Consider the following 26,326-nt stretch of genomic DNA (forward strand, 5'->3'; position numbering starts at 1 on the left):
ACAGTGCCCTCCCTCCCACGCCCCGCACACTGAAGCCGAGGCAAGAACAACCTCAAAAAGCTCTCCTTCTGAACAAGCACATGACTTCCTGTTCCCACAGTTCAATCTGAGGTCACATCAGGGGTGAGGACACTGGCAGGGGAAGTAAGTGATGAGACCATTTGACCCAGTGGCGTTCAGGAAAGACACAGTTGTCCGAGCACATGACGGCCACCCTTCCTCCATCCAAATGTGGGAGGTTGATACTCACAATGACAAAGGGCTATTGATTTCCCTTAAAGCATTTCCAAATTGACTCACGACAAAGGAGACAGTTACAGGGGCCACAGTTTGGGCTCTGAGGGGTTTTCCATCACCCTGCTCTGTCCCTCACTTGCAAACACATCCTGGAAGGTCCCACAAAAGCTGTCTCTTGGGATTATTTGCACAATGTGAGATGCCATGAATCATGACAATTTATGTCCAGGGAGGTTGTTTCTGAAGACCTCATCCACTGTAGCTAAAGTGTAGGGCTAAGGGCCAGACAGCAGAGGTAGGCAGGGTGGCCTTGTGAGTGCTGTGGCTCCAAGGTGGGCTACAAGGCCCGAGCTTGAGTTGAGGACCCTGACTACAAACCCCTGGGGTCTCCAGCCTATCTCTCATGTCTCTCTTAGAATATCATCACAATGCTGACCTGCGGTTTGGGGGATGACCCATGTTTCCTTTTAGGGTTCGTGGGGCCCCGAGGATCCAAAGGCTCAATGGGCCTCCCTGGCCCTGATGGACTTCCGGGTCCCAGCGGCCAACCAGGACCAGTCGGTCCCCCAGGGGACAGGGGCCTTCCTGGTGAAGTCCTGGGAGCCCAGCCTGGGTCCCGGGGAGATGCTGGACTGCCTGGACACCCTGGGCTGAAAGGGTTCCCCGGAGACAGAGGCGCACCTGGATTCAGGGGTAAGTCACTGTGGCTCCCAGGGTAGCTCCGAAATCCCTGCTAGGGAGGATTTGGTTAGAAGCAACAGAATTTGATGGCACAAGTCTTGCCTTTTCTCTTCCTCACTTAGTTCCAACGTTCTTCTAGAATGTTTTTAGGACAGTCATCATCATCCTGTGTTTACCTTCTGTAGCCAGGAAAGGATGGTTGTTTAGGACCTTTTACAAGTATGGATCAACTGATGGACTCTGTTCCCATGTTGGGTGTGAATCAGCATGAGGGCTCACTCGTGCATTCCTCAGAGTGTGTGCAGTAGGTGTGAAAAAGAGGAACCAGGACATGCTTAGTGAGAGGTTGAAGCAGAAGATAGAAATTACCTAGAATGCAATTTCATGGGTTGTTATAAAATTGATCGCTTTAAAATTCATTAATATTGTTTACAATATTGTCTATGTATGTTTAGCAAAGTAGAAAGACCACCTGTTGTTTCATGAATAAACAAGGCATTAGATGCTTTACGTATCCAATTTATGTAAAACTGGCATTGAGAACCCCAGACCCCTCACTTCAATGAAAGTTTATATCACCAAAAAGCAAGTATTTGCATTTGGTGCACCACATGCTGGAGACTGCCAGACCATTGAAATCTGATATTGGGTGTTCCCAATCAAATATGGAGACACAGGACACATTCATTGTAACTTTACATATCGATTGTTTGTATGTTGTTGGCATGTCATCAGTCAGGCAAAAGAAGGCTTCTTCCTATGTTATGCAGGAAGCAAATGCCATCAGACCTGCAGGGCGTCCGTTACATGAAGACACGAAGAGTATGAGGCCCAGTTTTCAAAGGGCCACTAAACTCACCAAGTTCAGGAGTGTGAATTGGTTTGCAGATGAGCCTGTCAGTTCCCAGCAGGCCTGGGAGGTGGGTTGGAGGGCAGATGGATGTCCACGGTGATGCTGATCAGCACCTCCACTGTCGACTGACTAGGAGAGTCCCCAGCATGAGGCCTGGGTTTGCTGAGAGACTCACCAAGGCCCAAGAATAGAAGGAAAGGCATGGTTGGCGGCATACATACACACACGCGCGCGCACACTCATTTATGCATATGTGCTCTCACATGCTCGTACACCCACACATTCACACATATGCTTGTATACACAGGCTCATGTGCACACCCCCACACACACTTATACACACATGCCATCACACATTTATGCATGCATGCATGTCCATTCCCACTCATGCACAATCATACATGTGCGTGCACAGGTCTACATGTGTGTGCCCACATTCACACCCTTACATGCGCTCACATGTACAACTCACGCTCTTACACACAGTCACACTCACCCTTTTATATTTACACTCTTCGTACATTTTCACACACATCTACACACACCCCTGAACCACACCACTTTGTCTAAGGCCTGGCAGGTGTGTGGGCAATTGGCTACCACCACCACACAGTGGTGGGAGCCGATGCCAGGATGTCTGGGGTCTGCCTTGCCGACTGCACTACCTCTCGGTCAGTGATGGAGCATAAGGTATAACTCAGCACCTCTCTAGAGACTGAGCAGTTGGTGGCACTGGAGGGCAGCGCCCCACGCGTGGTTATTTAAAAACCCTTTCAGCGCTCATGCTCACAAGTGTCAGCATGTGCCCGCCATTCTGTTCCACAATCCTGTAACAACTATGCCCTGAGCTCCTCTGCGGAAGGCTACTTCCGGTAGATTTCTTAAAATGTAACTATTTCCTGCAGGTTTCAAAATGTTTGAGCTTCACAACAATGACTAGAAAAATGACATCAGGTTTCCTTTCACACCTGTGACCTTTTCCCACATTCATTGCCACCTGGGTGACCAGCAAGTTTAGGCAGAACATTTCATTGGGTGAAAGTTTTAACTTCGGAAGCATTGGAGTTTTGAGAAACTGCTTCCATGTCACTTCCATCCTCCCCTGTGACAGGAGCCGTGGGCAGATGACACCACGTCTGGCTTTCTTGGCTGGATGGGCTGGCATCCAGTGGGCTGGATGGTGGGCAGTTATGAAGGTGCCGATGCAGCCCGGGTGCCTGAGCAGAACTTGGAGTAATTAGTCCCACAAGTTTTACTTAGCTGAGGGCAGCTGACTTTCTGGTAGTTGTTACTTTTTTTTTAAGAGATGTTCTATAAGTAGAAATTGACTTAAAATATTGAGCTCCATCAACAACTGAAAGAACGAAATACCTCAACCTGATATTTTCAAGGCAACCACCTAACTAGCAGAGGTCATCTCAACCATTTATTTGTGGCCTGTCCTGTCCACTCCCATGAGGGAGGCACCCCAGAAACGTGTGCTCAGACCAGCCTGGACCCTGTTGGCCACGGCTCCCATGGCCTCACATGCTCAGTGTACTCAGTTCGTGCAGCCTTAAGGGAAGGGCTCCTGGTGATGAATTTAGCTTGTCTGTCCTTGTAGAGGAACAGAGTATTGTGGCAGGAGCCTCACTTCTCTGTAATTTTTTTTAAGATTTTATTTATTTTTTAGAGAGAGGAAGGGAAGAAGAAAGAAACATCAGTGTGCATCCCCACTGGGGACCTGCCCACAACCCAAGCATGTGACCTGACTGGGAATCGAACCAGTGACCCCTTGGTTCACAGGCCAGCACTTAGTCCTCTGAGCCACACCAGCCAGGGCTTTCTCTGTAAATCTCTACCTCCTGTAACACTGCCTGTCTATTCTCATGGGACCACCAGCAGCCACTAGCAATCACACTTTCCCTGGAGCTGTGAACTCTAAAGATAGAACCCAAAAATAAGTGTCCTCATTTCCTACAGTAAAACAGGAGTATGTGAGAACACTATAAGCATCCTGCTTACTGTGCACCTTTCTGCCCAATACGGTTTAAGAAATCAGATAACCGGACCACAGGCTTGCGAGTCTGGGTTGGTCCAAGACTAGCTTGATCCCTTTGTTAATGACCCCCCCACCCTGTTCACCCCACTCGTCTACCTCCTCTTCTCAGTCAGCCTTGCACATTCGGTAGGATGGTCGAGATAAAAGAACAAGTGACTCTAAGAGGCATTGGAGAAACATGCAAAAGGCAGACATTGACCCTTCTTCTGGTATTAACTGGATGAATGTAACAAAGTTTAAGTTCCCAGAAGAAAGGAGAAAATGACTAAATATAAGGAGGTTCAGAGGGTTCATGTTTAAAAAAAGGCAGAAGAAAATACATGCTCACAGTTGTCTGACCCCTGAGTAGGGCGGGTATTCTTGACATAAAATCAAGGAAAGTACACACACACACACACGTTTGTACAAATCTTAGTATTCTACATGTCAAAAACAAAATAAAAATTTGGGCAGTAGATAAACTTTAAAATAGATAAGAAGGAATACAAGTTAATGTACATAAAGGATACTAAAATCTGTGAGAAGAATACTAGAATCTCCAAAGGAAAATATCAGTAAAGAACAAAATTTTCACCAAAAAGTAAAAACTAGGAGAAAGAAATGTGACTCATCATCAAAAACATGCCAAGCGACGCAGCTGAGCCTCCCTCTTCTTCCCCGGGGCCTGCCCACCGGCTTTCTGGCTGTGCTTCAGGGCCGCTTCTCGGTGCTGGGAAAGCAGTGGGAGGAGAATACACTGGGGCCGGTGTCTGAGATCAGGGTACTCAAAAGCACTAAGTTCGTGTTTGCTTTGACCCACTAAGTCGATTTCCAGGACCCTTCCCTAACAAGATGACTGACAACATGAGCATGTATATCATATAAACCTCTTCCTCATAACCCTGTCTGTCAGAGCAGAGAAAATGGGGAGGGAACTAAATGTGTCCATGTGATGAGACATTATTCATATAGCCATTTCACAGTCTTGCAAAGAGTATTTTAAATGCGGCAAAATGCTCAAAATATAATGTCAACTGAAAAAAAACCTAGATTAAAATTTTACTTACACTGTCGTGTCGGTTCTGTAGAATTTCTATTTCTAGGTATATTTAAGTGAATAGAAAAGAAGCTAGAAGGAAATATACCAAGATGTTAGTAATTATCTCAGGATGATGGCATGAATTACTTTGATCTTACCTTTTGTACTTCTTTTCATTTTGCAGAGGTCCCACAATTCATAAAAAAATTAAATCCTATTTTTATAGAATAATTCTGAGGATGTAGCCATTGCTTGCAATGAACTGTAGGGGGCCGGCCTCAAGGCTCTTATCTTGGTTGTTCCAGGAAGCCAAGGGATGCCAGGAATGCCAGGCCTGAAGGGTATCCCAGGTTTCCCAGGCCCTCTTGGCCAACCAGGACTGCCCGGGCCACCGGGGCTGCATGGCTTCCCTGGAGCTCCTGGCCAGGAGGGGCCCTTGGGGCTGCCAGGCACCATAGGCCATGAAGGTAAGTATCCCACCCTCCCATCAAGGGGTCGGAGCCTCGCTCATACTGACAACTAAACAAGGACCACCTCCTCCTGGGGAGTTCTTAAACTGCTCCGAGGATTGCCCCCTACCCAGAGCTGCAGAGGTTCCAAAAGTACCCTACACTGCATGGCTTAACCAACAGAAATTAATTCTCTCACAGTCCTGAACCTGGAAGTCCAATGTCAAGGTGTCAACAGGGCTGGTGCTTCCTGGGGCCTCTCCCATTGGCTGCCTTCCCCCTGCGAGAGGCTGGGAGGCAGCCAGAGCGGTACTGAAGGAAGTCAAGGGCCCATATGTTGATCGGGCACCATCCAGGGTTGACCCTAGTTTTCTCATTTGCCATAGTCAGGTGACAACTTTGTCCAGGACCATAACTGTTCCACACCAGGCAAACACTGTGCCACACAAAGACCCCATGTAAGCCAGACACTCCCCTTACCACAGGCCCCGGGGTTCCCCCATGTGTAGCCCCTTGTGTGTCCAAAAACCGGGATTACACTCAGGTGGGACGGATGCCCCAGACACCATGCTACCCACTGGTGTTATGATACCTGAAATCCTGGGCAGGAGGTTTGGGGCCTTCTGTGTCAGTGTTCACAGGCTTTGCCAGTTCTCAAACATGGAACACCAGCTAAGTAGCATTGCACGGCTTATAAAAATCTATGCAAAAGCCCTGCCCTAAAGGAGCCTACAGTTTAGCTGGGGAGAGAATTACACACATAAAAGCCTTGCGTTGGGCCAGAGACAGCCAAAGGAGTGACCAGACCCTGAGGCTCCTGGTCTCCTGGGGGCAGGGGAGCTAGGCAGGCTGGAGCAACATTGCTCCCATCTCCTCCCAGGCTTGGAAGGTGTACAGGACTGCAACAGGGTCCTTCCCAGGAGGCATAGGGAGGCAGAGGCAGGAATGCCCAAGGAAAGCTTTGGCCCTGTGATCCCCCGAACTGGCGGCGGGGGGGGGGGGCTTAATCTGAGGAGGGGACTGGTGGTCTGGAGGGGGAGATTGGGCCAAAGTTTAGAAGGCATTGAATGCTGAGCAAAGGAGTTAGATCCCCTAGGTGAGGGAGCTGTTGGGGAGTTTTAACAAAGGGTTGCATTAAGGAAGCTGGCAGCTGTGTGGTGGGAGACTAAGGGAAAGTGGTGAGCTGGGCAGCAAGGGAAGCCCCAATAACATAATGAGGTGGGAACAGGGGTGGGGGGAGGGCTGCGATAGCAGCCAAGTGGGCAGGTGCAGGTCCTCCCCCGAAACTAAATCCCCAGGCTGCAGCCAGCGATGGCCAAGAGGGGCAGGCAGCCCAGGACTACCCTCTGGGATCACATCCTGGCTTAGAGTGGGCCAAGACCCCATACCCACCTGGTCATTCCACCACTATAACTTTGTTCCTTCAGCAAGAGGGCTGGAGGAAGAAGGTCAGATTTTTCTACAAGTCACATTCAGTTTGATTCCCACAGGTTGGCCTCCCACTTTCAAAAGAAGGCCCCTTTAGAAAGGCCGTCCTGGCGAGTTTTCTGCGTGCTGTGGTTACACCTTTAAAATTCACCTTTATAGTTACAGTTTCCTATTTTCCTTCTAAGAAGTTTTTTTATCAAAAAGTTTTTTGTAATTAATGTCTTAAAAGTATTGTAAGAGGCATTTTCTCTGTGTGCGGTATGTTCATTCTGCTTTATTTTTCTTACCCCTCTCTTGGACAGGTCTGCCTGGAGAAAGAGGGGACCCAGGTGACACAGGTGTCCCTGGCCCCTTGGGCATGAAAGGTGTCCCTGGTGACAGAGGTGATCTTGGTTTCTTGGGTGAGAGAGGCCCGCCGGGACAGCCTGGCCTTGTAGGAATGGCTGGAATGCCTGGTACCCCTGGACTGAAAGGTAACTGCATAACATGACAAGGAATTACCTCACAGGGTTTGGGTGTTTTAAACTTGGGCTTGGGACAGCTCTGCCAGGAGAGGATCACCCCACACGCCTGCCTGCAGGCCGTGGTCTGGGGACACCTTTCCCAGGCATCAGACCCTGGGAAAAGTGGCTAATGCCACTTAGGCAGGGTGTGACTGATGTGCCCAAAAAGCTGATTTCTTAGTTTATCAAGAGAGCAACTACCTGAGGAACAGGACTTATTATCGGGGGAGGTTTGTGGGCAAGTCCACTCAGGAGACCAGATTCACATCCAGAGGCCGACTGGTGAACAGGAACCAACGCAGGAAAATGCTTGGTCACCAGCATAGGGCTATTTGCACCAAAACGGAGGCCAGTTCATCTGGAAGTGGAGCCCTCTGGCCTTTGACTGTTGCAGGAGACACAGCGATCTGATTTTCCGGTGGTTCTTTGCCAGGTCTCCATTCTCGGTGTGGTGTTAGCACATGCTATCTTCTGGTGCCCCTTCTCAGCTCTTCTCAGTGGGCCCACCGATCTAGGTGACCTCCCAGGCTTCCTCATGTCTTTCTGCCTGACCACTGTGCATTTGCCTGACGTCTTCTCCCCAGTGGCCAGATGGCCGGTGGGCTGATTCTCTACCCCTCTCTGTACATAGGTCAGCAGGCAAGTCCCTATTTTAAGTTAAGAATCTTAGCAAACAAACAAACAAACAAACAAAGAGAATCCTAGTATCTTCTCTTGTGAATCACTCTGTGGGAATGTCATAGACAAGTGAGACTGAAATATCCACACATTTATCCATGCCTAACCCAGGATTTTTCTTGCTCCCTCTGCAGGGGAGCGGGGTTCACCTGGGATGGATGGTTTCCAAGGCATGCTTGGGCCCCAAGGAAGACCCGGGCTTCCAGGATACAGAGGAGAACCTGGATTGTTTGGAGTTCCAGGGCCAAAGGGGCCGGTGGGCTTGCCAGGTGTGAAAGGTACGCCTGCTTCTCTTAAGGTCTTTTGCACACAGTTTAGACTCACTTTCATGGGTCTTCTAGGAACCCAAAAAGTTAGGCACTTTTTAAAAAGATGCAAACAAATTAATAAAGACCAGTAGTCCTTATTCCTGCCTCCACACACTGACAGTGAAATAAAGGAATAATTCCAATCAAAGGGGACTTTTGAGAAGTAAGTGACGGCAGCACTAAGAACCAACTACAAAGAAACACATCCCACCAGGATCCTTCCATGTAAGCCATGTGAGACCAGGTGAAAAGCAGAAGGAATAAATTCTAAAGGAGAGGAATGCCATTGGCAAAGGAGGGACACGGTGTTGCAGGGGTGTGGGATGCAACGCTGTGCCAAAGAGGTTGTGACCCACAGAAATGAGGCTGGTTCAAGGCCTACCATGGGCCGGGCTCTCCAAACCCCAAGTGCGAAGCTTCTCGTTGAGGATGTGTTACCAGCAAGCCATATTTTCATGATTTTTGTTCAAACACCTTTGTTCTGAGAGTATTGCAATTGTTTCTAAAAGCTTAATTCCTAATAACAAGTATGGAAAGGCTGTGGAGAAATGGGAACCCTCTTATGTGGCTTGCAGGAATAGAAAGTGGTAGAGCCAGTGTGGAAGACCATCTGGCAGTTTCCTAACAAGTTAAACACAGAGTCACCCAGCAGATCTGCTCCTCGGTATGCACTCAGGAGAACCGAAAACGTGTGTCCACACAAAAGGTTGTACACGAATGTTCACAGCAGCATTATCCACAATAACCAAGAGTAGAAACCTCTATCACATATAAACAAAATGTGATGTATCCATATAACAGAATATTATTCTGCAATAAAAAGCGTGTGAAGGACTGATGCATGCTACAACATGGATAAAAGTTGAAAACTTTATGCCACGTATTGTCTGATTCCATGTATGTGAAACGTCCCGATAATAGTTGGGGAACCGCTGTCCGTGAGCACCGGACTCCCTCTTGGAGAGACGAAAACATCCCAAAGTTAGATTGTGCCGACGGTTGCCCAGCTCTGAGTACACTGAAAACCATTGAATTGTTCTCTTTAAATGAGTAAATTGCATGGTTTGTAAATTACATCTCAGTCAAGCTGGGGTTTTTGGGAAATTTAATTGCTCTTCAAAGAGTTAAAACTTTTACAAAGTCTTAGAAAAATAGAAGTTACAGTCTAGGGCACTACTTTTTCCAAGCTGTCTACTCACACTTAAATTTTAAGATAATCTTTATGTGAATTTAGAGTTTATAAGCCACTGAGCAAAAACCAATACTTGAAAATTAAATTTAAAATGAAGTTACACTTGGATTCTACCCTGTTTTTTTCCCAACTCCATCACACTTTTTCCTCCAGCCTCCTTGGAATGACGTAAATAAGCCATGGGCCGCCTGTCCCTTTGCTGGGCAGCAGGCTCTCCGAGGACAGGAACAACTGATATGTTCGTCCCCTCCTTATCTAGTCCAGCACTACGTGCTCAATAAATGTTCAATGTATGAAACTAAATTCTTTCCATTCAGTTGAGTCTGAATCTCACCAGCTGCCCTCTCATGCAGTGAACACAGATCCTGGAACATTCTCAGCCTGAACCTTATGGCACAATTCTCTGGCTTGTCTACTGCCTCCCAGGCCCCCGGCCAGTTTATTACCTCCTTACAAGTTCCCTTGTAACACCTGACCCACCTTTACTGTGAGCACCCAGCTCTGGCTGACCTGTTGTGAATTCCGAGGCTCAGCCAGTGCCTACAGGAAGGGGATTGAGCTGGCCTCCTTCCTCATTTGATCTTTCCAGCTTGTGATCAAGTTTGATTGCTGTCTCTTCAGAGTTCAAATAAAAAACCCTCATGTTCTGTGTTACTCCATCACACTCATCCCCGCATTGTGTGGGCAGCACTACTGTGGGGAGCAGGTTCTTCCACCCCGAGGTGCTCTGTGCCCACACCTCCACTGTGGAGAAAGGTTTGGGGGGTGGGGGGGCAAGATGATAGGTACTGTGTGTCTCAGAGCCCCTCATCCCCGACTCGCAGGCTTCCAGGTTGGGGGACGCATGCCACCCCTCTGCTCAGAGCCTCTCAGGGCTCAGGTTTTGAAGGACAGCAGCAGCTGAGAGGCTTTCTCCACCTGTGTGTTTACACCTGGCCTAGAAGTCAAGTGAAATGACTGAATTCTGTTCCCTTCCAGGAAACCGAGGGGAGCCAGGCCCCCCAGGAGCACCTCCCATCTTCAAGCCAGGAGTGAAGTACCTGAAAGGGGATAAAGGAGATGAAGGACCTATGGGTTTAAAGGGCTACCTGGGCCTAAAAGGTGAGGTGTCACCGAAAGGCCCAGTCTGACCTCTGAGCTGTCAGACCTGTGAGAGGCCCCGCCCCTCCCTGCCCAGCCCCATGCCCACCCCTGCCTCTCTGAGTCTAAAGGAGCAGCAGCTTCTGCACCAGAGACGCCCCTGTGCCTGACACCCTGACACCTCAACACGTGGGCTCACAGGTGGTTCTTCGAGGCCTGATTAGCTTTGCCTTCCCATTTTAAGATTTGCAGCACTCGGGACAACAAAGTTGAAAGCTTGGGACGGGCAGGTGCCATGTCCTCACCAGGGCAATACACATGGTGTCTTCCTGCAGGTCTTCCAGGAATGCCAGGGATCCCCGGGTTGTCGGGCATCCCTGGGTTGCCTGGGCAGCCCAGCTACATCAAAGGAGTCAAAGGAGACATCGGAGCTCCCGGCATACCTGGTTTGCCAGGGTTCCCCGGTGTGCCTGGTTCCCCTGGAATTCTAGGGTTTCCAGGTGTCACAGGAACTAGGGTAAGTGGGTGCCTTTCACTCCATGTTTTCTTGTCGACTCTCTCCCCTTGCTTGTTGACCGGAGTGCCGCGGCCCAGCATTTGCAGTGTGTGAGTGGTCAAGGCACAGGTTCAGAGCTGGAGCCCGGGCAGGTAGGGCCCCTGGGTCAGTGTAAGGAAATACTGTGCTCCTGCCCACACCAGCGGCGACTGGGGTGCCACCCCCTCCACTGCTGCCCTTTTGTGGGTTTCTGTTGGATGAAGCATGGTGTCTGCGTTTGTTCATGGGGACACAGAGAATAAAACTTGAATTTCTAGAGATCTGAGCTCTCAACTCCAGCATATATGTGACATCAGCACTGAAAACCCAGTGTGAATCATAGCATGGGAGGACAACCAGCCTGCCACTTCCTCATTTCTTCACTCAGTTCATGTCTTTGGAGCACTCGCTGTGTTCCAGGCACCACGTTTTCATGGTAACAGTGGTGGACCCCGACCCAAGAAGGGGTCTCACCTCTGCACACCTGTGTCCTCATCTATAAAATGCAGGTAGTAGCTTCTTCGCAGTTTTATTGAGTGCAGTATGGATGGTATATGTAACATGGCGTGGACTGGCTCTTCACAGGTTACATTTCATGGAATTCTCTTTTTATCCCCTTTCATTTAAAAGCTATTATACACTCACAGTCCTCAGCATACAACTGACCCGTTTCTACCATTCATAGTTGGATCAGTGTATTTGGGGCCGGTCAGAAGGTCTAGCTACCCTGTAGTGAACCTTTAGCAACAGGCTGTGGCTTGGCCTTCTGCCCAGCCTACCCTGGTGTACATGAAGTCCTCCGAATTCTTCAGGCCTCTTCCTTCCATCACCCCAAAATCTAGCTGAGAGGACCTTGTACCACCTCATGTGCAGTTAGGTCAGCTTCAAAGAGACGCCTCTGTCTACTGAAGAACCCATGTGCCAGTGTTCCCAGCAGCTTTGTCCATGACAGTCAAACACTGAGAAACATCAGCAGGATGAAGAATAAATAAACATGGTGTGTTCAGACAGTGGACTAATGCATAAGAGTAAAATGAGAATTATTGATAAATGCAAAAACACAAATGAATCTCACAGACTATGTCAAACAAAATTGACCAGAAACAGGAAGTACATTGATAAGATTCCATCTTTATGACAAGACTATTTGATAGAGGCCAGTCAGAAGAGAGGCAGGATTATTGAGTAGGAAAGGGCACAGAGGAACTTTTACAGTGCTGCATGCTCTGTGTCTAGGTGTCACATGAGTAAGAACTGATTGAGCATCTAAGATGAGTGCACTGCACTGTAAGTTATGCTTTAATAAAGCAGGCTTTAAGAAAGAAAAATCGAGAGTTAAGCAAGGGTACCCCCTCTGGCACATCCTCCCTACTCCTCCCACAAAATAAGGCTTCATTAATCATTTAGAGACACAAGTTAAGCCATGCTAGGAAAGAACAGTTCTGAAGTCCGAGGCTGATGCTAAAGTAGAGATCAGAGGGAGCAAGGCAGACCAGAAGTCCTACCCTCCCTTTGAGGCAGAGGCACTTTAGAAGATGGTTTTGTGTTTGACTCTAGGGTATAAAACCATGGTTTCTTTGGAGTCACAGAGTGACCCAAAGACCCTCCCCATCTCATTATCAACAATGAACGTCGTTTAGAAGTCTCACTCTCTCCACAGATGGAAGTGCACAACCATGTGATATGGAGCAAGTTGGGGAATCTGGCAGCACAAATCAGTACCCCAGTTCTGCAGCTTAATTAGCTTGGTGCCTCAATTTCCTCACCTGTCAAATGTGAAATAATAGCACCTACTTCATGGGGTTGTCGTGACACTTCAAAAGCTCTTGAAATGGGACCCAACACATTCACCCATAGAAAGCCTGGCAGAGGGTGAGGAAGCAATCAGCCCTGGTTATTATCACCGCCATTATGGCCGTGGTTGCATCAGTCATGTCATTCATTTCAAGAAAGCTGCCAAGTTTGTTTCATTTTTACTACTTTACAATTTAATGAGAAGGTATAAGCAAACCACCTACTATATTGCATTGAAAAAACTTAAGGGGTTTTCTACAAAATAAGGACATCACAAGTCTTGGGGGTTTTTTACTTTTTTTTTTTTTTAGACAGAAAGGGAAGGAGAGAGAGAGAGTAAAACATCAACATGAGAGAGAAACATCAATTGGTTGCCTCTCACACGCACCCCAACTGGAGACCAAAGCTGCAGCCTAGTCATGTGTCCTGACCGGGAATCCAACCCATGACTTTTTGGTTTCAGGGACGATGCTCCAACCAACTGAGCCATGCCAGCCAGGGATTGGGTGTTGTTTTTAGCATATCGAATAGTTGTATACACTAACCTTCAAAATTACAAACTTATTTTATGAATAGCCTCTTAAGATGGTTTTATGTTTGACTCTAGGGTGACAAGGGTTCTTCGGGGAGAACAGGTCTTTATGGCGAGGCTGGCCCCACAGGTGACATTGGTAAGTTTTGCTTGGACAAGGAAAATATGGCCCCTACAACCCTGAGCATTCTGGGAAGTTGTGCTGATGTCCAATCTGCAGATGCTATTAGTTATTTTGAAGCAAATTATTTTTATTAAGAATATAACACAACAGAAGTTACAAAACTAACCACATCCCAATAGGAAGACCTGTTCTCAACCGTCTTTCTTTTGCACCCAACAGGTGATATTGGAGACACTATAAATTTACCAGGAAGCCCAGGCCTGAAGGGGGAACAAGGTATCACTGGAGCACCAGGTACGTAAGCCATTTTCCAACTCTTCCTCTCAGCACAGCCCTGACCCCTTCTCCGTGTCGTCACTTATGAACTGGCTTGCCAAATCTATCACTATTCAGTTAGCACTATGGATCACATTATAGGGAATAGTTTGAGGTCTTCAAGCCCAGTGTGCAAGGAAGGCTCTGAAGTTTTCAGTTAAATTAAAACTGAAGACAAAGTCAGGAAACCTCTCTCTGGCTCTCCCTGAAAGAGAAAATAGCCAGAATCAACGTTCATAAAAATCAACATTTTATGTGGCCTATAAAACGAGACTCATGGGAAAAAGCAGAGCCTAAACTCCAGGGACACATTATAGGCCACAAAGCAGATGGTGCCACGAGTGGAGCACCTCATAAATAGCGAAGGGTCGAGAAGAAAGGTCGGTGGGAGTCCGGCCCATCTCTTGAGCAAGACAAGGAGGGGAAGCTCCCCGGCCCTGTGTGCAGTCGGGGGCCTCATGGGGCACAGGAGCTCATTCCTCCTCACTGAGCATCCCTGAAATTCTAGGTCAAAATCCCTGCCTATAGTCATATCTCAAGGGATTTGAAATATTTTTTCACCAAGTGATAGGATATCTTCTTCTGGGCATCTTGTTTTGGGGGATCCCACACTGCTTAAGTTGCCTGGAACCCCAAGTCTTTCTAGGGATACCTCTGGTGGGAGGCCGGGAGAGTCTGTTCTCGCAATTGGCCAATAGGGAAGATGCTATCCTGGTTCTTTACCTAGAAGAGCTCCAGAATGGAAAGGAGTATTCAGGCTAGCATGGGATCGGATCACTCAGGAATAGGTAACCTCATCTACTAGCCTCTCTGGACTTATGTGGATCGAGATTTGGTCTCCCGATGGCTCTCCTCACAGTCACAGGGTAGCCCGGGCTGCTGAGCCTTCTGGGTCTTGGCTGGCTGGATCTCCTGTCCTGAACAATTACCGTATCTTTCAGACTATAAAACACACTCCCCTCATCCCACCCTCCAAATTTGGGAGGAATAATGGTTGTTAATGCTGCTGTTGAGTTCTGTTTACATTGGTGAAATATTATGTTACCTATGTTATTAAATATTTTACCACATTTTTTGCTTCAAAAATTTTTTTCCCATTTTCCTCCTCTAAAACCTAGGTACATCTTATGGTCCAAAAAATACAGTGTTTCAGCAGTTTGGTTTATGATAGCAGAAATGTGAAGCCATCTTTCCATATGCCATTTGTGCAACTGAAAATGTCAGGGAAGAGAAGTTACTTTCCCCCAAGGATTATGGTTGTTACCCCTGGATGTTTAGATTGTAGTTCAGCTGTGGGCCCAGGAAATAGAACTTCCTACTCTGCCCATCGCCAGGGGTCTGTATCACAGGGGCAGACGGGCAGTGGCAGTTTATCAACCATCCCTGGAGGTGTCCCATTCACCCTGAGAAAAGTGAGTGTGCCGAGTGAGGTCAGCCACAGAGCCTGCGCAGCAGAGGGAGTGGGTGTGGGGTCCTGAGTCAGATCAGCTCCCAGACGGGAGGGGCCTTGGGGAGCCGGTGATGTGGCTGGGTCTCTCAGAGGATGAAGTGACAAGCTACTCTGGACTCACTCAGTTTGAGTGGAGATGATAGCAGCGGTTAGGAAAGCAGATGCACTGGATAAATAGAGGTTTGAGCAGATTTTCAAAATAGTCAAAGAGTCAATAGAAAATAAGCAGAATTTCTTAGGTAGTTTTTCTTCAAGTCCACAAAAATGTTAACAGTATTTTGTCTGCACAATAGCCTCATGGATTTAAAAAGACACGGGGCAAAAGTGACTGTGTGGAATTCAGGTTGGTCTGACGTTGTTAAAACCTTCCAGCATACCAGAAACCACCAAAACATTTGACAATATGTCACTGACATGAAGGCAGCACTTCTTTGTGTCTGCCCAATGACCGCCTCAGGTGCGTGTTAAAAATGCAGGTTCCAGGCCTTACCCTAGATCTGCTACATCGCCTCTGGGAGAAGCTCAAACATCTGCATGTGTAACAAATCCCACAGAATTTCATGGCACATAACACATTAAAAACTGCTCTGGCCCTGGCCAGGTGGCTCAGTTGGTGTCATCCCATGTACCAAAAGGCTGCAGGTTTTATTCACGGTCAGAGCACATACTTAGGTGACAGGTCTGATCCCCAGTTGGGGTGCATACAGAAGGCAACAGATTGGTATTTCTTGCACATCAGTGTTTCTCTCTGTCTCTCTCTCTTTACTCCCCCGCTCTCTCCCTTCCTCTCTCTCTAAAATCAATATATACATATCCTTAGGTGAGGGTTTAAAAAAAAAGCCACTCTCATAAGGGCTTTGATTAGTTATCTGTCAATGCTTAATAAGGTACCAAAGCGCAGTGGCTTAGAACACCAACAAGGGTTACATGTTTCTGAGGGTAGGGAACAGCTGGTTCTGACTGGTTCCTTCGTGGGACCCCAGCTCTGAGGTCGGCAGGGCTGCATCTTCTGAATGCTGGACTGGGGCTGGAGAATCCGCCCCGGATGCCGCTCTCACACAGCCCTAGGTGGCAGGCCTCAGTTCCTCGACACCAGGGCCTCTCTCGAGGCTGCTTGAGTGTCCTCACAACATGGCAGAGGCTTCCTCCAGAGCAAGCGATCCAAGAGAAATGACCAGGGAAAGCAGGGGTGAATTTCATGTCCTGGGCTTGAAGTGGTACGCCATGACTTCCACGGTATCCTGGTGGTGACACAATTCAGCCCTGTTGGTGTGGGAGGAGCTACAGGAGGGTGTGAATACCAGGACGTGCCAGCTTGGAGGCTGCTGATCGCAGGCTCAGAGGGAAGAATTAGGTGAAAAATTCGTTGATGAAGGAACATGTTTAGTCGCTGAGCCCCATTCACACAGAAATACTACGTGTGGCATGGCGGCATCCTTTACCTTGCATCCCCTTGAACCCTGCGAGCACCAAGCCCCCATTTGATGCACTGTCTGGGGTTTGTTCTGAGCAGTAAATCTGTGGTTACAGGTCTAAAGGGATTCTTTGGACAGAAAGGAGCAGAAGGTGACATTGGCTTCCCTGGGATAACAGGCATAGAAGGAGCCCAAGGCCCTCCCGGACCTACAGGGCAAACAGGTAAAATCTCCTGCAGTCACACAGTCTTCCTCCAGCACCTGCACTCCCGGGGCATGGCTTCCCAGTGCAGCGGCCAGTGGGGCAGAGTCCAGCGGAGCCTCCAAATCTCCGATGCCCCAGCACAAAGGCAGCCAGTTTCCCCAAGGACTTGTCTGCTACGGTCACACCTCACACTAGGAGGCCTGCTCTTGCGAGTTGCTGTGCCTTAGGACCAAACACGCAGAAACAACCAACCTGGCTGTGGGGGAGCATCTGTGTGGCCCAGTGTCTGTCTCTCCATAAACACAGACTGAGTTCTTGTTGCAGATCCTCTTTCACGAATTTGGGAAAGTAGAAATTCCTTTGGGGATCCCAAGTTAATGACAGAAAGCAAACAGTGAACTAGTTTCATGCTTTTTTGGTTTATTGCTGCTTTTGCTTTGTTTACTTTTCACCCAGGACCTGTGATTCTGACAGACTAATCCTGAAGGGGTTGTTTCATGGGTTCTCTCCAAACTTCTATTTGGATGATAGGATAAGACTAAGAAAACACAGCTGTTCTCTCTTTGGCAAGGCTGAGCTAAACCCACTAAACTTGAATGTGGAGTCCAAAGCCACATGCATTATCTGCCTGAAGGAAAGGTGGTCCTCTCCCCAAAAGCACCCCCTCCTGTCCCATCCAGACAGGACCCGGGGGCTGGGTAGGTAGGCCTCTCCCAAGGGCTTCAGGGCTCCCGTGTTCAACTTATGGACATGTCCTTCTTCCCCAGGCTTTCCAGGACAGGCGGGCCTGAGAGGGCAGCAAGGAGATCCTGGCCGGGCTGGAGTACCTGGTGAGAAAGGAGATTATGGCTGGCCAGGTGTTCCGGGCTTACCAGGTACGACCATTCTCTCTTCACAGGTACAAATGCAAAGTGTTTTAGAAATAGATTTGCCAGTTGCAGAGAGGCACCATTAGCCAGGTTGGCCTCTCTCCACACTGCTTTCTGTAAGACAGTGTGAGGTCAAAGGTGGGGGTGTGCGTGCTTTGCTGTCCACACAAAGCACATCTAGAACCGGGTTTGCAGCTGCTCAGGCCCACTGGGAGAAAGACAGACCTCTCAATCTGCAGAGGTGCATCCCTCCCCAGAAAAATGAGTGAAAACCGCCCGGGAAGCTGTAGGGCCTACTCCTTGGTCAACACGTGGGCAGTGCAAAGGAGGGGCCAAAGGGACAGACACAAAGTTGTTCCACCACAGGCTTCCTGGTTTCCCACTGACAGAGGTCTGATGGAGCCCTTAGTGGGGTTTGGAGAGTTATGCACCTGACCTGGACAGGCCACTGCTCAGGGGACAGGTCCTGGGTGCCCTGACAGGCCCCTAATCAAGGCTGGCTGGGCCCGTGGTCATGGGCAAGTCTTCAGCTGCTCTGTCACTCCACATCACAGAACGAATTGCTGCCTGTGTCCTTTGTCCTACTTTAGAAATGGTTAGAAATGTTTGTCCTCAAGAGTCCAGACGGAATGGACCTAATGCCAGGCTACTGGTTCCAGGCAATTTTTAGAAACCAAATATGTCCAGTGACTCAAGCTCTAAGAAGAGGAACAGAATTTACCACTTCCCAGGTCTCTCCTGGCTCTAATGAGTCTGTAAAGATTTTAGGAAATCCACCTTTAAGTTAACTGGTTCTCTCAGGTGACATACAAGTGATTCATTTATACTTCAGACTAGATGCTAAACTGCTTCTCCTTTGTGGGGGTTTGAATAAATGGGATGGGTGACCGTATCACATGTCTGAATTATTATACGGGTTGCTCTCTTTGCTCTCCATGCATGAAATAACTGTGAGTGAAACCCACACAGGTTTACCAGGCATCCAAGGCATCGGTGGACTGCACGGCTTGCCAGGCACCAAAGGCTCTCCAGGATCCCCAGGTACCCATGGCAGTTGCAGGCACGGGCCATGTGGCCACGCGGCTGTGCCCAGCAGGTTGGGCAGGAGGGAGACAAGGAGGGCCACTAGGATGCAGGATGTGCTGGGGTCAGTTCAGAGAGCAGGACTGCCCCATGAGGACTGTTTGATCATCCCTGAGGCCATGTGGACTTGGGGTCCCTGTGGTCCTACAGACCACAGAGATGTGATCCCTAAGAACCTATCCCCCTAAGTCAGAAGTCATGTCAAACAGGCCCATCTGGCTTTTGGAGGGAGAAAGAAACGTTTTACATTTTCCCCAGCATCTGTAATCTTGCATTTCATTGGCAAAGGGAAGGTAGTGGGTGCCCCACCCGTCCTGGGGCTGTGCTTATACTCTGAAATGGATAATGCTGTCTTGGCATGGGCTGCTGTGACACAGACTGGGGGCTCACACAGCAAACATTTATTCCTCGCCATCTGCAGACTGGAAGTCCGAGCGAGATCCAGGCATTGATACGGTGAGGGCTGTATCAACGGTCCTGGTGAGAGCCCTCTCCCTGGCTTGTAGTCAGCCACCTTCTCGCTGTGTCCCCGCATGGTGGAGAGGGAGAACAAGTTCCCCAGGGTCTCTTATGTGCATACTATCCCGTCATGGGGCCCATCCTCGTGTCCTCATCTAAACCCAGTCACCTCCCAAACACTCCACCTCCAAAAACCATCACATGGGAAATTAAGCCTTCAACATATGAATTTCGGGAAGATAATTCAGTTCAAAGCAATGGTGTACCAGTCTCAGGCTGCGGGACACAGAGGCCACATGGCAAGCTGAAATCACCACAGCTGCCTTCTGGTCTTCTATTTTTACGTCCCATCGGAGAGCATTCCTGTTCTTTCACTGTACATGGTTGAAGAAGGTGATGTTACTTCCATTTAATCCTGACACAGGTGAAGACATCCATGGAGATCCAGGTTTCCCAGGTCCTGCTGGGGACAGGGGTGAGCCAGGAGAGCCCAACATCCTTCCAGGCCCTGCCGGAGTCCCAGGACAAAAAGGGGAGCGAGGAGCTCCAGGTAAGGCTAGACACTTCCAGCATTACCTTCTGCATAACCAGAACCCAGTATGTTGTTGCGTGTCCGAGTGAGAGAGATGAGGAGTCGTGCTTGTCAGTTCACCTGTCTGCCCTGAGAGTGCCTTGAGGATGGAGATGAGACCCACCGTGGTGGGAACAGAGGGAAGAGAAGGACCTCAAACTCCACACGGTGCATGCAGTCCTGACCCATAGGCAGCACTCACAACATCGTGATCAATATCACACTGCATGTATTCATATCCGATTCACACAGGGTGCTGTCCAGACTCTGCAGCTGATGAGATACAGTTTCCACAAGAGCAGGAACTAGCTCTCTCTCATTCCTTGGTGTGTACGCCAGCTAAGTGCCTGGCATAGTTTAAGTCCTTGATATTTGTTCAAGGTTAATACTATGAAACTGTAGGGTAACTTTCTGTGACCTCCACTGAAAAAGCTATGTGTGCTCCAAGATATCCCTAAATTACCTGAAGTGATCCTATTACACGTTCACCTGTGCAGCATGAGTCTCTCAGAACTCTGAACATATTGTGTAGCTCCCCACTGTCCGTCAAGGGGACATGGGACATCTCTCGGGCTCCCAAACAGTCCTGAAGCATAGCGTCTCTTTGTTAAAGCTCTTACCCCTCATGAGGCCCTCGTCCTGCATGAAAGTCACAATAGCCCAGTGACCTGGTGGCTTCTGAGTGGTCCTGGAGGCCAGAAGAGACCCTTCATTGTACCCACCAGGTTACTGGGGTTAAGGAAAGGTGACTTTCACTAGTGACATTTGCAGATGTCGGGTCAGAACTCATACTCTTATCCACGCCTAGGGAAATCATGTCAATCTGTTGTTTTCCCTTGCGTGAGTTTCAGAAGCTCAAATTTGCAGCCTCAAGTATTTCCATTCAGGCTTTGGATCATGATTTGCTTCCGAGTTTTGCAAGATGGCCTTGCATTAGACTTCATTAGACTGGGGGTATTTATCTCAGTACTTAGGAAGATTCATGGGGCCACCAAGGAAACGGAGCTATTTTGACCCTGATTGCAGCAAACTAACTCCTGCTCGTTCCATGTCCTCAACAACAGAGGCCTTCTCACTGCTGTTAATTAAGTTCATTATGTTTTTGTGGGAATCTGTCCAGTCGGCATCTTCTAACCCGAGAGCTTCTGCCATTAGTCACAGCCACTCACCATCTGTTTTAGCTAGTTTGTGACAGTAGTTAGAAGCAGCTCACTTGGTATCATTTTATATCAAACTACAGGTAGCAGCTGGTTAACCCCCCAGTCTAGTAAACGCACTTGCTTTTGCCTGCAGTCAGTGAGCCCAGGGTGACGCCTTTCGAAATGCTTCTTCGTACCACTCAGAAGTCGCATGAACAGGATCCCATCCCCCCATGCTGGGAACCACAGCCTCCCAATGGGAAAGTATCTTCGTGCTGTTGATGGATAGCAATTACTCATGAAGCCACGTGGGGGACACAGAGACTACTGTCTCACAGATTTTCACTGTGCTGTCCCAGCTCACTCTTCCCTCTGCAGTACAGAGGATTGTCCCTGGATACCGTGACACTGATTTTTTGCAGTGTTCCAGTACTAATCTCTGAGTCCCCAGACCTTAAGGGAAAACAAATACTAGTATTGTACTTAAGGGAGAAACGAGTCTCCTTCCCTGCTGGCCATTCCTCCTGCCACTGCCTGGGCAGCACCCCTGCCCCGCTGTGCCAGGCGCGCGTGCACAAACGTTGTGTCGGCTACAGCACAGGAAGAATAGGATTCCCACAGATTTCCTTCTGTGAGGGTTGCCCTTCAGGGTCTATCCTCTATTTGTGCCAAAGGGCCCCAGCCTTTGACTCAAGTACAGTCAGTTCTTGTCACTTGCAATAGTTATATCCTGCAAACGTTGGGTTAAGGAATTCTAAAGGAAATGCAGGCAGGGTTTGGTTCCTGCAAGCCCCGGGTCACACATTCATCAACTGATCTGTACGTACTCTTGTGTTGTATCTGTTTCTGTTTAAAGATACCTGATTCGGTATAAATTGTTGATTCATTAACATTGAGCTCATGCCTGAAGGAAGCTCACCTAAACACACGTTTTCTCCTTGAGGCACCCCACAGCCTTTGCAAGCTTAGGAACACTAGGCCGCACTTCAGCACGATGCTTGGGGGCCAGCTCAAGCAGTGAAACCACCAACGAGAGGCCCAAAGGTGTTAAAAACCTGGCACTAAATAGGCACCTAAGGGACTCTTGTTTGCACTCTGAGTTGAACCAGGGACCCCAGCTGGGACTCAAATATTCTGTCTCTCCTGCTCGTCCAGGAATGCCACCAGTATTGATCTGGAGTCACCCATCAACCTTAGTGAGTAGGCCAAATGGCAAATGCAGACTCTGTGAGCAGTGAAAATGGACTCTTCCCATAGCTGGGACCTAGGACACTGATGAATAGCCACAGGGAAAATTAAAAATATCAGTGTAGTTCAGAAGACTCATCTTGCCAATCCTGGGAACTCCTGTCCCATAACAAGTGCTAGCAGAGCAAATAGACATAACCTCTCGGGTGATGCTATCTGGTGGGGCACAATGAGGCAGGCTCTGAGCAACTCGCCTCTCCGTGAGGATGAGATCCCAGCAGAGGTGGGTCCCTCGGACCCTTTTGACAGCAGACGAGGCTGGTGGGAGTGGGGGCCACAAAGCCACTGCCTCCCTGTACCCATCCCAAGAGCTGTGTTTGACATTCCCTGGCCTCGGGGCACCTTCCACCATTGCCTGTCCCTGGTGGCTGTGGTCCCGGACAGGTGATAGCATGTAGGGGAAACCATAGATTAAAAAGTCAGATGCTGATACTAAAAACAACTTCTGTTTCCCTTCTAAGGGCACCGAGGCCCAACTGGGAGTCCAGGACTTCAGGGGTTTCCAGGCGTCACACCCCCTTCCAACATTTCTGGGTCACCTGGTGACCCAGGGCCGGCAGGGATATTTGGCCCGAAAGGTAAGCAGGGCTCACACTTCTGTGCATCGGGATCTCTCGGGGCACACACAAAAGGGCACGCATTGCGTGCTTCCAGCCATGCGAGGTCCCTGGAAGGGCCCAGTTCACGGAGACGGAAAAGAGAGTGGACGTTGCCAGGGCCAGGGGAGGGGCTGGGGAGTCAGTGGGTAACGGGGACAGGGTTTCAGTTTGGGATGATGCCGCAGTTCAAGATGGATGGTGGTGGTGACTGCACAACAATGTGAGTGTGCTTAAAGCCACTGAAGTGGGCACTAAAAATGGTTAAAGTGATAAATTAGTGTTACTTATATTTTACCACAATAGAAAGAAAAAAGTCTCCCAGTGTTACAAACTTGCCAGAGACCATCCCTTAATCAGATGGCTTCCTAAGTGGCCTCCGGAGAGCGTCCTGGGAGCCGTGAGTGCCACTGCCCGTGGCCACGGCTGCACCTTCCTCCTGGTTAAACCCTCCGTGCTTGTGACTCCTGTCAATAGGTTACGTGGGCCTCCCAGGGCTGCCTGGGCCTGCTGCTCTTCCTGGAAGCAAAGGAGACGAGGGGAACCCAGGAGCTCCAGGAAACCCAGGGACCAAAGGATGGGTTGGGGACCCTGGGCCCCAGGGCCGGCCTGGCGTGCATGGTCTCCCAGGAGAAAGAGGTAAGTGTGCCCACACGAACGGGTCATGTCCTCTGGGAAGCTGGCAGCAGTGGTCAGAGATGACTGGACTCCTCACCCAGGTGAGTGTCCTCAGTGTCCTCCTTGTCTCAAAGGGCCCAGAGGTGAGCCAGGATTCATGGGAAACACAGGAATCACGGGAAGCGTGGGCGACCGAGGCCCGAAGGGACCTAAAGGAGACCGAGGACTCCCGGGTAAGTGGCCATCAGCACACCTGCCAAGCTGTCAACGTAGATCGCCTGCCACCAGGAGTGGACTTCAGAAGTATTCCTGCCCCTCCAGACATGGGGACACCGTAAAGTCAGTCTTGGTCATGTGGCCCAAACCCAAAGGTGCAAAGGGGGAAAGCAGACAGGGTCTGCGGGCACGTGTGCAGGTGAACGAAAGTAATTCTTGGAAGGGCAGGCACTGCGCAGCTGCTCAGATGGGTTAGTATCACCCATCTCATCTCTGAAAGCAAGATTGTTCTAGAAAGCTCTAAGGTTAATTTCAACAGGTAAAAAAAAAAAGCATAGAAATCACAGAAAGAAAGCAATTGGTTCCCTATGTCAACTGCCTTCCTCTTCCCTTTCTAGGTGCCCCTGGTCCTTTGGGATCCCCAGGGATTGCAGGAATCCCCCAGAGGATTACTGTCCAGCCCGGGCCAATGGGTCCACAGGGAAGGAGAGGCCCCCCAGGCACACAGGGAGAGATGGGACCCCAGGGTCCCCCAGGAGAACCAGGTAGGAGTCCTGCTGTACAGCCACAAGGAAAAGGCTCCTTTTCTTATTTGCTTTGTTTTCACTTTTGTTTTCTTGCCGAAAAGCATTTGTTAGACACCAGTGTCACTCTTTCCGTGGCCCTCACACCTGTTCTGGTGACTGTGCAGGTCTACGCGGGCAACCAGGGAAGGCCGGGCCCCAGGGAAGAGGCGGTGTGTCTGCCACACCCGGATTCCGAGGAGAGCTGGGACCCGTGGGACACCAGGGGCCAGTTGGCCAGGAGGGTGAGTGATGGGCGATGAAAGGGGGCAGAGGGCAGGGCTGTTCTTCCAGCCCCCGCTGTGGTGTTACAGATGGACTGTGGTATGCACGGAGCAAACAGACACGTGCTGACGTGAGCGGAGACAAGACACTGCACCCCTTCTACTCCAAAACCCCAGCTCAGCTCCTAGGACCCTCCCTGCAGCCTTGGTCCTGGATGCGCTCCAATAACACCTGCACCCAGCAGAGCCCCTGAGCAGAACACCTGGCACAGAGTCTCCAGGACAGACTGGCTTCCTTCCTTCCTCTGAGACACATGCAGGTGCCTCAGAGGAGGAAGCAGTTGACATGCCTGAGAGACAAGATTCGTACAGATCTGAAGGCCTGAGACAATGAGCTGAAAGAAACTAATTATATTAACAGGAGTCATTGTAAAGTCTTGTATCACTGATTTCTTAAAATGATGTGTACATGTACAGGAGGGAATAGGCCAGAAATGATAGCAAGTCATGCAAAAAAATTTGGAGATTTGTCATCCACCTGTGCTCAGTATGGGATGAGGCTGCATTGTCAGCTCCCAGATCTCAGGACAGAGCGATGTACTACCTCCAGAAGGACTCGCCCATGGCCAGATTGTGTAACACGGGGAATACACATCTGAGGACACTCACGGACAGATAGGAACCCCCCAGTCTAGGAGACCGAGACAGCACAGGGTGGAGGATGTCCTATGAGAAAGCGGCGAGACGTGAAAATGTCCTTGCAAGGGAAGTGGAATGGAAAGGCGTGATTAATCAGCACAGCCGATTTCAGACACTTGAAGGATTGTCCTATTGTGGGCAGGTAGACATTCTTCTGTGCTCTGAGGAGAGAACCCAGCCCCCTGAGTGGATATTTCTGACCCCAAGGGTGGCCCAAGTATGCTGGACTTCAATACATTCAGGGACCCTTCCTGGTGTTTTAGTTCTTGCTTAGCATCAGTGCAGCCTGAGGGCAGAGCTCACGAGGCCGACTGAGTCTGTGCCCTTGTTCAGTACCCTCCTTGTCATCACCCTGTGCTTACTAGCATAGAGTGTGGGTCAGGTCCTCCCCGGGAGGCTCTGGGTCTACAAGGGCAGAGCCACTGGCATCCCAGCCTTAGAAGAAAGCCAAGTGACAGCTATAAATGTCACCATGTGATGCCACCCAAGGGCTGTGGGCTAAGATCTATGTGGCAGCTAAGAGGTGGCTGCTTTCTTTCGGACCCTAGGGGAGCCAGGCCGCCCCGGGACCCCCGGCCTGCCCGGCATGCCTGGCCGCAGTGTCAGCATTGGCTACCTCCTGGTGAAGCACAGCCAGACAGACCAGGAGCCCATGTGCCCCGTGGGCATGAACAAGCTGTGGAGTGGATACAGCCTGCTGTATTTTGAAGGCCAGGAGAAGGCCCACAACCAGGACCTAGGTAGGTACCACCCGCCGGGCCCCCAAGGCCAGCTCAGCTGGAGATTGTCAAGATCGAGTGGCCACATGGCCAAAACCATGGGGGAGGGTGCAAGCAAGGGCGGGAGGTGGGTTTGGCTGTGGTGGGGGGAAATGCAGACAACTGTAATTGAACAACAATAAAATAATTTTTAAAAAAAAGATCGAGTGGCCAAAGTGAGGTTCATGAATCCTCTAAGGCAGGTAAGCTTCTCCTGATCAAAGGCGCTGGGCCCTTCACATCCCCAGGTTTCAGTAAAGGTTAAATTGGCCTTTGATGCCCTCAGGTCAGGACCACAGAAGCCTGCCTTCAACTGGCCGGCACCTTCCACAGGCTCCCGCAAGAGCCAGCTTTGTGCTGGCTCCTCTGCCTGAAGGCCACCAGCTGTTTTGCCCCAATTTCCGTGAACAGGCTAGGGCCCTGAGGGCCTGGGAGTCACATAGAA

At 49.6% G+C, this 26,326-nt stretch overlaps 1 protein-coding gene across 3 annotated transcripts in view; it reads left to right on the forward strand.

The window, feature by feature from the left end:
- Positions 1 to 26,326, forward strand: part of COL4A2 (collagen type IV alpha 2 chain) — a 188,051-nt gene that overhangs the window by 156,072 nt on the left and 5,653 nt on the right. For all 3 annotated transcript variants that reach the window (XM_036011456.1, XM_028526656.2, XM_036011455.1), the window contains exons 29-46: positions 709 to 930; positions 5,136 to 5,297; positions 7,010 to 7,180; positions 8,023 to 8,166; positions 10,367 to 10,489; positions 10,804 to 10,985; positions 13,405 to 13,468; positions 13,673 to 13,747; positions 16,749 to 16,856; positions 17,606 to 17,713; positions 18,677 to 18,748; positions 19,674 to 19,799; positions 22,669 to 22,785; positions 23,281 to 23,442; positions 23,556 to 23,654; positions 24,036 to 24,182; positions 24,329 to 24,445; positions 25,672 to 25,863. In XM_036011456.1, coding sequence (XP_035867349.1) covers positions 709 to 930; positions 5,136 to 5,297; positions 7,010 to 7,180; positions 8,023 to 8,166; positions 10,367 to 10,489; positions 10,804 to 10,985; positions 13,405 to 13,468; positions 13,673 to 13,747; positions 16,749 to 16,856; positions 17,606 to 17,713; positions 18,677 to 18,748; positions 19,674 to 19,799; positions 22,669 to 22,785; positions 23,281 to 23,442; positions 23,556 to 23,654; positions 24,036 to 24,182; positions 24,329 to 24,445; positions 25,672 to 25,863 — 2,391 coding nt within the window. The remainder of the gene's footprint in view (positions 1 to 708; positions 931 to 5,135; positions 5,298 to 7,009; positions 7,181 to 8,022; positions 8,167 to 10,366; positions 10,490 to 10,803; positions 10,986 to 13,404; positions 13,469 to 13,672; positions 13,748 to 16,748; positions 16,857 to 17,605; positions 17,714 to 18,676; positions 18,749 to 19,673; positions 19,800 to 22,668; positions 22,786 to 23,280; positions 23,443 to 23,555; positions 23,655 to 24,035; positions 24,183 to 24,328; positions 24,446 to 25,671; positions 25,864 to 26,326) is intronic.

This window comes from Phyllostomus discolor, chromosome 11, assembly GCF_004126475.2.
Source record: "Phyllostomus discolor isolate MPI-MPIP mPhyDis1 chromosome 11, mPhyDis1.pri.v3, whole genome shotgun sequence".
In the NCBI taxonomy this organism is placed as follows: domain Eukaryota; kingdom Metazoa; phylum Chordata; class Mammalia; order Chiroptera; family Phyllostomidae; genus Phyllostomus; species Phyllostomus discolor.